Below are 14977 nucleotides of genomic sequence, written 5' to 3'. Positions count from 1 at the left end.
TGAGGGAACTTTTCAGAGAGTTTTTGGGACCAACAACTGCAGGTTGCAAAGGTGGGAGATTTAAAACAAATAAGGTGGCATCCAGCAATGATGATATCATACCATGCATACCATGCAATGAGGTAATCTGGTTTTGTCACACTACCATCAGAACGCACCTTAAGAGATTATACTAATTACAACAAAGAAAAGCTTGGGTTTCAACCACAAGTGTTGGAAATGCTTCAGAAAGAATCAGATATTGACAACCTTCCTGAAGCAAAACGGTATGTAATACTAGCTCTGGATGAAATGAAGATCAAGGGAGACATTGTATTTGACTAGAATACTGGTGAAATGATTGGATTTACTAACCTCAGTGATATCAATAATGCTATTCAAGATTATTTTACAGAAAGACAATGTAGTTGATCATGAGACTTCCCGCAATTGCTTAAGCCATTCATACGGGAATGGATATACCAGGAAACTTTGGGGTAATTTACTACCTATAAGCATGCATGCTGTTTGACTGTAGGCAGATTTAGCAAATATTAAATCTATTTAGTCTACCACAGGCCTAAATCTGTAAAATTTCCTGCTAAGATTATCATAATGTTGTTGTGAGTTTTCAAATGCCTTCTCGCTATATAGCTATGTGATACATGCGTGTATACATCTATACCATTATAATATATGCATGTTCAGTAGACCCTCAGTTATCTGACCCTCTTTTATCCGAAATTGAAAGTGGCTGTTCTATTAGGGCATTTTGAGTAAGGTGTATGTTCTATTAGAGAATTTAAACAGGGCTCTGCATATACAGTGGAACCTCTATATAGCGGACACCCACGGACCAAGCTTAAGTGTCCTTTATATGGAGGTGTCCTTTGTAAGGAGATTGAAATATTTTATGCATAATATGATGTTTGAAGATTGATTACACTATAACAACAGTTCACACCTATGCACATAGTCCATCACTAAGCTGTTCTTCACTCTGCTTTGAAAAATAACTATCTAAAGTTGTTTGCTTACTAAATACAAGAGATGAACAATACAGGCGAGCTACAGTAGTAACCATTGAACCAACTTTCGAAGCTTCTTCTGTAAAACCTTTGTTTTGTAGAAATAGTTGGACATCTTCTAGATTTTTCATTGCATCTTTGAATGTGTCAATCTTTGGTACAGCTTCAACCACTTCCATTTTTACGTCACCTGTCACACAATCCTCCTCCTCATCATCTATTGGATCTGGCTCAGAGGAGCAGGCTGCAGTAAGGAACTCTTCTTCCCAGTGCTCCTCAGATAGCTCGCGGCACACTGGTAAAGATCCATCACCATCAAGGTACTCATCAACAGAACAGGCGCCATCACTTACAACTTGAGGGATCAAATTGTGGAGGTGAAATTCACTATCTACTGCTAGGAATGGATCAGCATCATCTTGACCCACATTACAAGTAGTGACATTGAGATCTTTGTCAAGAACACCAGCTTACCGAAAACATTTGCATATAGTCTCTGGTTTCACCTTTTCCCAAGCTTCACTGACAAAGTGGATGGCCTTCAAAACATTCAGCGACTCTGCTACCTGTGATGCTGTATCACATTCTTCAATTTTGGTAAGAACATATTGCAAAAACAACTGGCGATAGTGAAATTTGAAATTCTTAATTATCCCTAGATCTAGCGGCTGCAATCGAGAAGTGGTATTTGCTGGAAGGAATACAACCTTAACATTGCTGTACTTATCTTTTATTTCAGGGGGGATGGCATCCAGCATTATCCATCAGTAAAGTAACAAACCGAGACTGAGCCCTCAAACTTTGATTTATCTTTTTAAGAATCCTATCCAAGATATCCCCAGTCATCCATGCCTTGGACTGGCTGAAATAAGAGACAGGAAGAAGACTCTTATTAAGATTTTTAAAACATCTCGGGTTCTCATACTTCCAGATAACAACAGGCTTTTCTTTACCGCCATCTGCATTTGCGATGAATGCTATGGTAAACCTTTGTTTGCTTTTCTTTCCACCTTTGCAAGACCGACCTTTTTGAACAAAACCACGTTCAGGTAATACTTTCCAAAACACACCAGTTTCATCTAGGTTCCATATGTCCCTTTTTGCATAGCCTTGTAAAACCTCAGGGAGTCGCTCTTTCCACGAGTCCACAGTTGCACCAGAAACATCACCGCTTTCTCCACTTACTGTCAGTTGTTTAATATTGTATTTTCTTTTCCATTTCTCCAGCCATCCATTGGAGCCTTTGAATTCACCTCTCCCTAGACGCTCTGCAATTTCTTTTGCCTTCACTACAAGCTGTGGGCCTGCTGGGTAAATGTTTTTAGAACAAGCCAACAGGTACCACTTATACAATACTTCATTTACTTCACTGAAGTCAGACTTCTGCGTGCGGAGGCTTGCTTTGCAAGATTTATCAGAGGCATTACTTTCATACAAAGCCAATAGCTGCTCTTTCTCTTTTAAAACAGTTGCAATCTGAGTCTTCCCACAGTTAAAACATTGACATAGACCTCTGACCCCTAGCTTAGGATTTTTCTTTGCCTCTTGTATAACTTCTATCTTCTGCTTGAGCGTCAGGTGCTTTCGGCGTGTTGAACAAGAATCCGCCATTGTCACTGATTATACTAATTAGTTATAGACAGGTGCAGTCATTGTCGCCAATTAGTTACTGACAAGTACAATTAGTTATAACACGTGTTTATTGCGTGTAGAAAGTGTAGAAAAGCGTCATCATGGCTCACATTGTTGCTCATCCTGAGCGTGTTGTTGTCTACGAGATTGATTCATATATTCGAGGGTACCATGCATACATGGATAGGTGGGAATATGAAGTTGGCGAAGTTTTACCGTTAAGAAGGGAGCCTGACAACGAAGTCGATGTTAACTCTGTCGCTATCATGAAAGACGAAGAAATAGTTGGACATGTCCCATTTAATTTAACTAGATTAATATCACAATTTCTTCAAAGAGATGTGAACGTAGGCTTCGTGGAAGTAACCGGTGAGAGAGTTAACCGAGGAGCTGGCTATGGCGTCGAGTTACCCTGCAAATACCGCTTGTATGGACCTGCACCTTACATTAACAAACTGAAGGAATTAATTGCACCTTTGAAAGAAAAAAAGCTATTGTAAATTGTGTAGAATATGTAACTATCATTATACTATAGTGATTCCTCTCGAGCACCTAAAGCGCTTCAGTGGCGTCCGTTACTTTAGAGGTAAGAACATACGCGTATGGTACCAGAGGGTACTTGTTGACTGTCCGTTGTCCATTACAAGGAGGTGTCCGTTGTGCGGAGGTTATTAATACATTGAAAACAATTAGCAAACGGCTGGGACCATAGTTTACTGTCCGTAACACAGAGGTGTCCGCTATTCGGAGTGTCTGTTAATAGAGGTTCCACTGTAAACGTATGAGCTTCATTTATCCAAACAATTTACTTATCTGAACAACTTACCCATTACCTGAGACATATTGGGGTTTGGATAACCAAGGATCTACTACTTGAAATTGCATGTTATATAGTTATTGACAACTGCTTTTAGCACAATGGTCATGATTTATCCTGGCAACTTATCGTCAATCTGTATAATAAGATGTCCACCATGGCTGCTCAGTCTAGTAGTGTTACATTTTTGCCAGACCTAAAGAGGGAGCATGTTGAGTTGACATCATTTTCCAGGATGAGAGTTGGGTTGGCTGCACAGGTAAAGTGACACATGTATACAGAACTGTAAATACATAATATTTCAACTCTAGGAGTTAAGCAAATCTGTAGCTGATGGACTATAATATTATGGTGACCCAGACACAAAAGCTACAGAGAAGTTTTGTCATGTTATGGATCATTTCTTTGACTGCTTGAATGTGCGCTGTCTGGATGCTTGGAAGAAAAAAGAAAAAAAATGACTTGAAACTGTACATTGGTCCAGATGATAAAAGATTAAAGGTAATGGATGCATACTGTATGAAATCAAACTTTAGCTATATATGTTTTCATGAATAGTAGTTAGAAGAGGATTTTTGCAATACTGGAGAGACTGGGAAGACAGCATTACACAGATATTTCCAAAGATTGCACCAACAGACAAAGAGTGAATGCAAATTAGCAGGGAAACTCTGGAAGGACTGAGTATTATGGGTAAGTGATGGCAAACATATGTGTTCAATGTGTATTTTGTTATATAACATGTAGCAAAATGATTTGTGGATATGACCAGATACCTGCTCAAGAAGTTCAAGAGATATGAGCTTTTTCTTTTAAGTGAACGAGTATCGCAAGACACAGTAGAGAATTGCTTTGGAAAGCAGGGAGCCAGGAGTGGAAGGAATGATAATCCTACAAATAAGCAGTGCTTAGTGAATGATGGAGCACTCCAGCTCCAAAATTCCCAACCACTAGATCCTATGAGAGGTAATTGTTCACAGAAAAGACGTCTTTACAATGATCCAGTGGATGCAGTAGACGTGGCTTTGAACATACCACTGCCTAAAAGGCCAGGACATGCTACACACTGCAAATGAGTAATACTTTTGCAGTATACTATTCTTGTATCATGCTCTTGATATACAAGAGTGACTATGTATAATATGTTAATATCAAAATTACATAGATTTTTAAAGTTAGTGTTTTCCTCAAGCTGTTGCTCTTTTTTGTGTCTCTTTTTTTGCTCTTCTTATGTGATTACAACCATGAAGCTGCTAGAGAATATCCTTTAATTGTTATCGATCTCTTTTAACAAACCATTGGATGTCACATGGTCATCAATGTCTTTTGATATGATACTCCATTTAAGTAGTACTTGCTTGTTCTTCAAACATAGTTCTATCATATTTCTTTTGATAGTGTCTTCTTGTGAATTGCTGGTGTTATATGTGGTACGAAGCAACTGGCGAACTGTGGACTCAAGAGCCGGAAAAAACAAAATAAACCATCATTTACAGAAAATAAGCCTCCTCGATTGACTTTCTCAATCCACTTACTTGTGTAGTTATGGATGCTACTCTCATCTCCAGCCACTGCCATGCTACCTAAGCAAGCCAAATATGGTGCAACTCTCTCTTCCATTTTCTTTTCATACTTCTTCAGCAGCACATGTGGCACACATCCAGATACATATCTTAGTGCATTGAGTTCATCATCACTGTAAGTCATCTTGGGTGGCTTGTCACTGTACTGCTTGGCTCTGTTGTAGAAAAATGGGTCTTCATAAAGTTCTCAAATATCTTTAGGTTGACTGTTTGAGCTACTAGTTGGTTGTCGGTCATAATTCAACCCAATGCGTTGGCAAAATGTTTTAGGGAGGGTATGACTTCTCGTGTGATAAAATTCTCTCCATAACTTTTCTTGTTTGGTGGTGACTAATTTGTAATCTTTCAAAGTAGTGAAAATGTTTCTAAGTGCAAGCACAAGCTCTTCACTACAAGTGTCAAATGCTTCTAATGATGTTTCATCGTGTTGTAAATTCTCTTCTGCTTTGTAGCCTGTTAAATGAACTGCCTTCTGTTTTGTAACAATTTATATATATATATATTTTGTATTGTTTTCCCGGGGTGACCAGCACCCCTTGCCACCACCCCCAGCACCACCTTCTGTTTTGTAACAATACTCGCTAATGAAACTTCGAACAAATCTGCTAGCCATGGTAGCTATAGTTAAGTCTCACCCTTAGAAACAACTTTGTGACGTAGCCAAAACACGGGTGTTATAGTGTGCGACTTCCATTTCCAATCCCATTGTATAGTTTAGTATATCTATGTTTATATGAAAAATCTTATACCGTATAGCCTAAATATTTCGTGGGGGGAAATTTTTGCTGATTTCGCGGTTTTGGGGGTTATCAGCGAAAATTTTAGCCTTGAAACATTTAGACCTCCATATAGTCTAATACATTTTGGGAGTGTTTGTAAATCCACGAAAATTTTATTTTTAGCAACATTGCTCAACCTCGAAATATTTGTCCCTCGAAATATTTAGGCTATACGGTAAGTTTAGCTTCCCACGCAATCAGTTAGATTAAATTCATTATCTACATTCTTTGGTTTGTAATTCAATTTTATATTTATTTAGCTGACCATTTAGGTATTTCAACAAAGGTCATTATTGTCAGTTTGAACTCAAAGGTCATTATTGTCAGTCTGTATAGCTATATTTGCTTCAATCATAATATCTGATGTATGGAGAGTACAGGCCACATGCTACATTCAGTCAAGTTTGCTGTAAAACCTAAGGCATGGAAAAGGTTTTGGCAGCAACAATGAGTTTGGTGTCTGAACTGTTGTGCACAATTAGAGCATGCATGATCCCAAACTCCTACATCTTGTACCCCCTTGCTATCGGATTTAAGATTTAACAAAAAGACATTGGCACTGGAGAGCATCCAAGGGGGTGCAAGAATATGGGAGAGCGTGAAATCATAGCCAATTGGACAATTTTATGTTTTTTCAATTGTGTACAGTCTGTATATAGCAAATGTATTTCATTTTGCTATTAACCTTACAACCTCAAACAAGTATTTTCCAGAGCTTTACAGCAATTTCGATTAAAAGTAGCATGTAGTCTTCACAATAGCAGAGATTTTACAAACAGTGCTATTATAGAAACAAATTTATAACTGTAAACCACCCAGGATTTTGAGTTCAAACTGATGACAGAACAATAATGACCTTTTTGAATTACCTCAACAGAGGAGGATATGTACTCCCTATAGGCCTTACCCCTAGATTTCTTTCACTCTCTGGTTGCATTTGTTCCCTGCAATACCTAACTGGTTAGCTAAATCTTGAATTACAAACCAAAGAGTGTAGGTAACAAATTAAATTAAATTAATTGCATGGGTGGTCAAATATATGTTTGTGACTCATATAAATGGCCATAACTTTGAAATGGAGTAAGCTATGAGTTTGTAACGAGTATCAACTTAAACACAAAAGGTTGTGCACTACGATGGTTACTCCATGTACAGACCAATTGTGATGTCATTCCTTCAAGTGGGCCAAGACAAAATTACTTTTACATTTTTTAAGATCGCGCACAACTCCCTTGTTCTTTATCCTATATGTGTACGAAACTTTGACTGTAAATGTGTTGCACTATGCTCTTACTGCCCTCCAAATTTGAAATAAATTGACTAAAAGTACATGTGAGTTATAGCAATTTTTCTAAAAGAAAAGGATGATGATGAAAAAATTTTTATTTATTTTTATATTTTTTATTTTTTTATTAATACTTTACAGCACAAGTGCTGAAGGTCTGTAGGACACCTGGTCCTACAGCCTGCTCAAAGACTTTAGCTACATAAGGTGTGTTTTGAAAAGTTGGAGAAAGGAGAAAAAATCCATGACTGGACCTAGGTAGCCTCGAACCTGCAGCCATCCGATTTATGCTCGAACGCTTACAGGAGTCTACCAGGTGGTCAGGATGTTTTCTCCAAATACGAAGAAACTAAGTCAAACTTTGAAGGCGCATACCTTAGTGATGGATGGGTGGGTTCAGTTCAAATTTGAAGCAGAAAGTGCCCCACCCCGAGGAAGTTTCCACAGCAAGATTTCTGTTCAGGCACTGTCGAGCTATAGTTGCACGAAGACACCATTTTCTTGGTTCCTGTAAAATACACACTTGTCTGTCGTGTGCCTGCAGTGGCTGTGCATGGCCGCATGACACATTATTGTGTGTCTTGATACAGTAGTCACAGCCACACATGCATTTTGTAGCTACATATGTTCTAACAAAAAAATTAAATTTATTAATTTAAAAATGAAGCCAGCGATAAAAAGTATTGAAACAAGAGATGATGGTAGTTCCCTACTCGGCATTGTAGCAATGTGAAAAATTCCTACTTTTGCAATGAAAACATGGCAAAAACATGCAAATTTAGACACATTGTTATGATGCCAAATAGGGATTTTCCCTTATAGTTACCTTACCATCATCTATTTTTCACTACTTTTTGTCGCTAGAACCCTACTTCATTTTAAAATCAATTGTACTATAGTCTGTTCGTGTTCACCTGAGCCCTCGATTCTTGTTAATAATTCTTGTTACAAGGGCCAGCTGCTCAAACATTTAGTAGCGCTATGAAGCCCTTCAAATACCAGAACTGTTATATCAAAAAATTGCTTTGATATGGGCAAGAACAAGTGAGTTATGAGGCTTTAAGAATATCCCATACATTTAGTATGGACGATTCAGGAACGCAAACATGTTTACAACATGAAAACATGTTTGTTCCAGTACAAAACCATTGGGAGTGAACACATGTTCACCTCTTTGATATTATTATATTTGGCAGGGGCTCAGGTGAACGCGTACCGACTATAGTTACATATATTTACTCATAATAAAATTCTTTGTTATGTTGCAATTATCCTTAAATTTTTGTCATAATTGTTTATACGTACATGTGTATGCATTTTTCAATTGTGTTTTTAATTTTGCAGCGAAAAAGGAGCCTTAGTCAGCTTAACCAGGTAATATATTTTATAATTATGTATTACACATAGACGGAGTATCTGCTTATTGACGTATTTATGTACATGCATGAGGGCTGTTAGGCACATGCATATATCACAAGTCCCCATGTTACACAACTAATACAGTGGTGTGCTCAGGTTTAGAATAGTGGTGGCTACAAGAGACAAGACTGAGTCCAGAAAGGTAGTGTGGGGCCTTAACTTGTATATTATATTGTATGTTGCACAGATTGGGCAAGTAAAAACAGAAGGCCAGGGACCCATGGGGTCTTCTTGGAATTTTATGCACTTCACAATATTCTATACTTGTACTAGGTACCTCTGCAAGTATAGTGTTGCATGGCCAATATCTACTTTCTTCCCATAATGGTGTCTCACACGATGTTTAAACCAATTAGAAATTATAAGTGCCTCTGAAAAAGTATCAGAAGCTGACTGCATTTATACCTCCAGTCCACTTGCTATTAGGTCACCTAACTACTGAAGTTTAGTAGACATTATGCAAACAAATATTTTGGGGAAGTAGCAATCACTGGCTAAGCAAGTTTCAGTCTTGACAACTGACTTTGTACATCATGATGCATTTGCTCCAATGGTTCTAAACTTTAGTACTGTAGCTAGGCAACATAATAGACTAGTATGCTCATTGCGCAGCAGGTGAGTGTACTGGGGGTATATATAAATGCAGCAAACTTCAGACACTTTTTCAGAGGTGCTTATAATTTCTATTTGGTTTAAACATTGATTGAGACACCTTGATGAGGAAAAAGTGGATTGGCCATGCAAGACTACTTGCAGAGGTACCTAGTACAAGTATAGAATATTGTGAAGCATATAAAATTCTAAGGAGAGTTGGATCCCCACTTGTGCCTGGATCCCCTGGTCCCAGGTCCTTGGTCCCTGTGTCCACTGCTTTTACCTACCCATATAGATTGAGACAGTCAATTTCCAGCAGTCAGTGCTCACAAACTATCTCCCTGTGTAGCTAGCTGTCTAGCCCTATATAAAATGTGATAGAAAATGATGTACTGCAGCTAACCTGTCTGGCTTTTATTAGGAAAATAACCAACCCCAAGTCACTACATGTAACCAGTTCACAAAATGATTTCAAATGGATTTATATGTATATACTTGTTCAGTCTTCTAGTGTTGGTGAATCTACTCCAGAGAACAGGCCAGCTAAAGTAGCCAAAACGTTGTCTTCTAAGGTAGTCATATTTAAGTTAAACCTTTAAATAGACATGATTTACTGTACCATATGTATGTGCATATAGTCCAAGGAAACAACTCTAGAACAAAGATCTACTGGAGTAAACAAATTTTCAGCTAGTAAAAGTGTGGTGTCCTCTAGTAATTCAAAGCTGACCATAACAAACTCCGAGAAGAAAGAATATTCTATGAGAGCATCTAGCCATCAAGGTCCTAATAAGGTAAAACATATGAATTTGTATGTGTATTATTACATGCATAATCATACAGTATACAGTGATACTGTATAGTAAGGGAGATTAAGATTTGGAGTTCTTTACCCAAAACAATTTGCCCAAAAACTAACCTCAATTTCTTTCATGACAGCTTGGCAGTATTGGTTAAACCCAAAAATGCCTTCAGGATGACCCCAAACACTAACAAGTTTATATGGAGAATTTTCAACTATCTGACTAATGTCTGCACCAAGCATAACTCAACTATGTATAACTACTGCAAAAAAATATCAATTTAAAAATGAAGTAGGGTTCCAGCGATAAAAAGTAGTGCAACAAGAGATTACGGTAACTATGAGGGAAAATTCCTAGTTACTTGGCATTGTAGCAAATGGGAAATCCCTACTTTGGCTGCTAGTTTGTTAATTTTGTTAGAGCAGAGCTATTAAATACATGTGTGGCTGTGACTGCTGTATTAGAATATCTCACTACTCTGTTACACGGTAAATTAAGTTAGTAGGCACAGCATAATGCCTTGTTTTTGTACGGAGCTAGATTGTTGTGGCACATTCTGATCATTTAAGGGAGCATGGCAATGTTTTAAAGAGCAGCTTAGCTGCTACCCGATATTACAGTCCATTAAGTGCCTCAAATAGTTTCATGGCATCTAAATATGCTCCTTCAAGGAAGGTGTCGGTGTGGAAAATTAATGCCTTGGCATGGTTACCTGGCATGAAGAAGACAACCAGTTAATTGAAGATAAAAGGAATGGCAAAGCGCAGAAGGCAGACATTCATTGGGGCTCCAAAAGGCACATCTATAGTGAGTTTTTCGCTGTGGTGTAAAATGGTGGCCGTGCGCTTTTTCGTTTGGCTTCTAGCATTGTGACTGTGGTCAGGCAGGCAGGCAGGCAGGCAGGCAGGCAGGCAGGCAGGCAGGCAGGCAGGCAGGCAGGCAGGCAGGCAGGCAGGCAGGCAGGCAGGCAGGCAGGCAGGCAGGCAGGCAGGCAGGCAGGCAGGCAGGCAGGTAGGCAGGCAGGCAGGCAGCAGGTTTTAAAATTCAATATCTGGACACCTGAAAGTGTCTTCTTGTTTTAATGCTGTAATTGATGCTGAATAGAGTAAGATTATTCTGTAAAGGTGATTTTCGCCACGTATGATATTTTCATGATGGCTTTTAAATGCAACTTTTTTAGCAGCGTGTGTCACTTTAGGAGGGGGGGGGGGGGGGAGTCTAAACAGTATGACTGTACTGTTTGATGCTATGAGCTTGACTTCTTCAAAATTCATTGCTGCTTAGGCCCAAAACATCCTTTTTGCCAGCTGCAGCAGCTGCATTGGAAACATCATGGACCTACCTTCGTTCTTCTTTGTGTCCCATTTCTGTATCCACTACTGTGTAGGTGTTATTTGTGGGTTGTGTGTAGTGGTTTGTGTTGCTAACAATCACAAGTTAATTGCAGAAGCATTTCTTCATTATTTTGTTGCACTGTGTAATGGGCCACAGCTGTTGTGACTTGGGAGAAATTGTGGTCAAAAGTGAATTTAGTATTCTAAAGTGCTGTGTTGCAAGAAATAATAAGGCAATAACACACTGTCGTTTGGTTAATGCACCTTGTACAAATCTGAAACCTGCATGTAGATAATGCTGTATTCTAGCTATTTGTATCTTCTAGAGTGTGTGTACTTAGCTATAATTATATGTTGTTCTGTAGAGAATTCAGAAGCCTCCAACTGTATCTACTACTCCAACTGCAACTGCAAATAAAAGCACACTGTCTTTGACTACCAAGCAAAAAGAACCCACCTCTGCACATACCATTGAAACTAGTACTATCGTACAGTCTTCAACCAATGTACCTGTGATTAAAATGTCTGAGCTGTTCCCACATAACATTAATGATAATGTCACTGCTGTTATTACAGTGCCTTGCCTGGCTGGTATGTACCTGCACATACTGGTTGGATATATGTACATGTTGTGTGCGTGTGTTTGTGTGTATGTGCGTGCGTGTGCGCGTGCGTGTGCGCGTGCGTGTGTGCGTGCGTGTGCGTGTGCGTGTGTGTGTGTGTGTGTGTGTGTGTGTGTGTGCCTCTGTGTGTGTGCATGTGTGTGTGCGCATGTGTGTGTGTGCGTGTGTGTGTGCCTCTGCGTGTGTGCGCGCGTGTGTGTGTGCATGTGCGTAACATGGTGTCTTCATTTATGTACAACCCATACATGTTCAGGTGGCAGTGATGTGAAGCAGTGGTCTATCAATGATGTGGAGAAGTTTCTTATTGATGTCAAATATCAACAGTACATCACTCAATTTCAAGAACAGGTTTGTTTTGTGCATTTTAGAAGACTAACAAATGTAACAGGCAGTACTTTTTGGGGAGAAGTACTGTATAGCCTAAATATTTGGAGGGAGAAATTTTTGCTGATTTTGTAGTTTTGGGGGTTATCAGCGAAAATTTTAGCCTTGAAATATTTAGACCTCCATAGTCTAATACATTTTGGGAGTGTTTGTGCAAATCCGCTAAAATTTTACTTTTAGCAACATTGCTCAACCTCGAAATATTTGCCCCTTGAATATTTAGGCTATACGGTATACACTACCTTATGGCTAAGATGATTTTTTTGTCTAGAACATAACCGGTACCTCTCACTGCCAAATTTTTGATTCACAAATTAGTATCTAATGGATAGTACTATGTTGGCTGTACAAATAACTACCAGAAAGTTGCACATCGACTGCTCATCAACGATATTAGTTAGTACTGCATGGACATACCCCAAAGATATATATTTGTAAGTACAGTGAAACCTCAATTATCCAAACTAATTGATGTTCATATAATTGGATGGTATGTAAAGTCGAACATATCCATACATTTATATACAGAGCTTTGCTCATCTGCTCTAATAAAGCATACACTTGTTGACAAATTATCACAACTGAGCAGTCAATTTGGTATTCAGATAATCGAGAATTCAGTTTATCGGTGTTCAGATAATCGAGGTTCCACTGTAGTTGATTCCTTATCTAGAGAAGGCCCTTGTTTCTTAACCACGATCATAGTTTTTCCATTCATGATTCATACAATTGTATTGTAAAGAATAAACAAATATTTGGTGATTTTGTACAGAAAATGGTATTCATTTCAGCATTGTTTTATATGTACAAATGAAAGAAAAATTAGGAATTTTAAGTTGGATTAGGAATAAAAAAAGTAATGAAACGAAGGAATAGCTAAATAGTTGAGGTTGTCTATACCTGCAGACATACTAATGGACATTTAATCCCTACTTCAGTCTATAACCATGTCTGGATTATGGACTTAATGTCCATTAAGTATATCTGCAACCTATCTTTTTTTCAATTCTTTTTAACTATTCCCTTTTTACACTAATTAAATTTAAATTCTAAGTTTTACTTTTACTTGTTTGTTTACTTTATCTTTCATAAAATATAATGAACCCACATATACTGCATTAAACAAAAGAATGGTTCCAGGCATGTCTTAAGATTAATTTTGCACTTTAACGTACTCTCCAACATTCAATTACCAAAAAGTAAATTGGCCATTATCAGCTATGCTCCACCCATTACACACAAAGAGCAGTACAAGAAGCATCTCTGCAATCAATTGCGGTTTCGCAACAGAAAATATGTACAATAACCACCATACCAAGTCACACAGCCAGAGAGAAGCTGTATAACTCTACTGCAAATTGATACCTTACAAAAGAAACAGAGGACAAAGATAAGTTCATGATGCATGCATGTACAAATGGAAGACATCAAGCCTGTAGCCTTATCCACTGTCAAGTTACGTATGCTTAGCTGTGGAGGCATCAGTTAGTTAATCAACATAAAATTCAAGTTTAATAGAAACTTGTTGGGAGGGTTTGGGGTCAGTCTGGAGACATTTTTGGCTTGTATATGCCTGCGAAGCTATGAAAAGTGAGGCTGGTATTTTTGGGCAAAAAACCCAAACCTCCATTAGGGCTGAGCTATACTGCCATTTTACAATGCTGAAGCCACTATTTACGATAATAGTTCACAATACTTACTTACTACTAATTACTTAATTATGCATATTTTTATGAGTTATGAATTGGTTTTGGCCTGATATAAGGTTTAGTATTTCATTCAAAATAAACAGGCTCCTCCGGAAAGAGGGGCATTTGGGACTGGATCCTGGATCACTATTGTGTATATGCATTTATATTTATATATATATATCTTCCCCCAAATTATTAGGAGATAGATGGCCAAGCACTACTGCTGATGGAGCTTGGATACATGGTAAATAATCTTAAAATGAGAGTGGGAGATGCTCTGAAACTGCACCGTCTGATTTGCATCCTCAAGCTACGCTGGAGCATGTCATGAAAGATTGTTAACATACGTACATAATAATAGCTGCATTTTTATTCCTTAGTGTTTCCAAGCCAAGGAAATAAATCATGTTTATGTCAGAAATGAAAGGCAGTCCTTATTTATGATGTAACAAATTGTGATGTGAAGTGTGTAATGAGACTTGATAAAGTATCATACATGCATGTTGTACACAACTGTTCTATATTGGGCAGTTATAGAACACTTTTATAGACAACAGTTCTACAATCAGGTAGCTATAGAACTGCACATGACACACTAGTGTGTGCCAAGGCCTATCTGCAGGCTAATAGCCTGCTTTGAGTGAACAATCACCTATTCTGGTCAGTACAACCAATCAGCCAAGCCAGTCTAGGCTAATAACCAGTGGCTGATAACCCAACCAGTAAGACTAGAACCAGTGGATTCAATTCATAGACATACTTGAAAATTGATGTTTGCTTGTGGTTAGAAGCAGTGAACAATCTTATTACATTAGATTCACATATGTAAATGGACGAGTCCTAGGAATGTATCACAGAAATATGCTTATTAATCACCACAATGGAAAACTTTTAGATAGCCATTAACTCTGTGAGTTTCTAATTGTTTTGTGTATCTTGTGAATACTCTCAAGTTGTTGGTTCTCTATAACAGTTAAAGTACTACCACTAGACCACTGAATTATAGTGGTCTCAAAATGAAATACT

At 38.2% G+C, this 14977-nt stretch overlaps 1 protein-coding gene across 4 annotated transcripts in view; it reads left to right on the top strand.

The window, feature by feature from the left end:
* LOC136269110 (uncharacterized) overlaps positions 1 to 14457 on the top strand; it is a 60949-nt gene extending 46492 nt beyond the window's left edge. For all 4 annotated transcript variants that reach the window (XM_066064586.1, XM_066064584.1, XM_066064583.1 and 1 more), the window contains 6 exons: positions 8448 to 8477; positions 9620 to 9688; positions 9755 to 9910; positions 11619 to 11844; positions 12130 to 12224; positions 14151 to 14457. In XM_066064586.1, coding sequence (XP_065920658.1) covers positions 8448 to 8477; positions 9620 to 9688; positions 9755 to 9910; positions 11619 to 11844; positions 12130 to 12224; positions 14151 to 14282 — 708 coding nt within the window. In that variant the 3' untranslated portion in view covers positions 14283 to 14457. The remainder of the gene's footprint in view (positions 1 to 8447; positions 8478 to 9619; positions 9689 to 9754; positions 9911 to 11618; positions 11845 to 12129; positions 12225 to 14150) is intronic.
* The last annotated feature ends 520 nt before the right edge of the window (positions 14458 to 14977 follow it).

This window comes from Dysidea avara, chromosome 10 (assembly GCF_963678975.1).
Source record: "Dysidea avara chromosome 10, odDysAvar1.4, whole genome shotgun sequence".
Classification (NCBI taxonomy): Eukaryota; Metazoa; Porifera; class Demospongiae; order Dictyoceratida; family Dysideidae; genus Dysidea; species Dysidea avara.
This window is presented reverse-complemented; position numbering and strand designations above follow the sequence as displayed.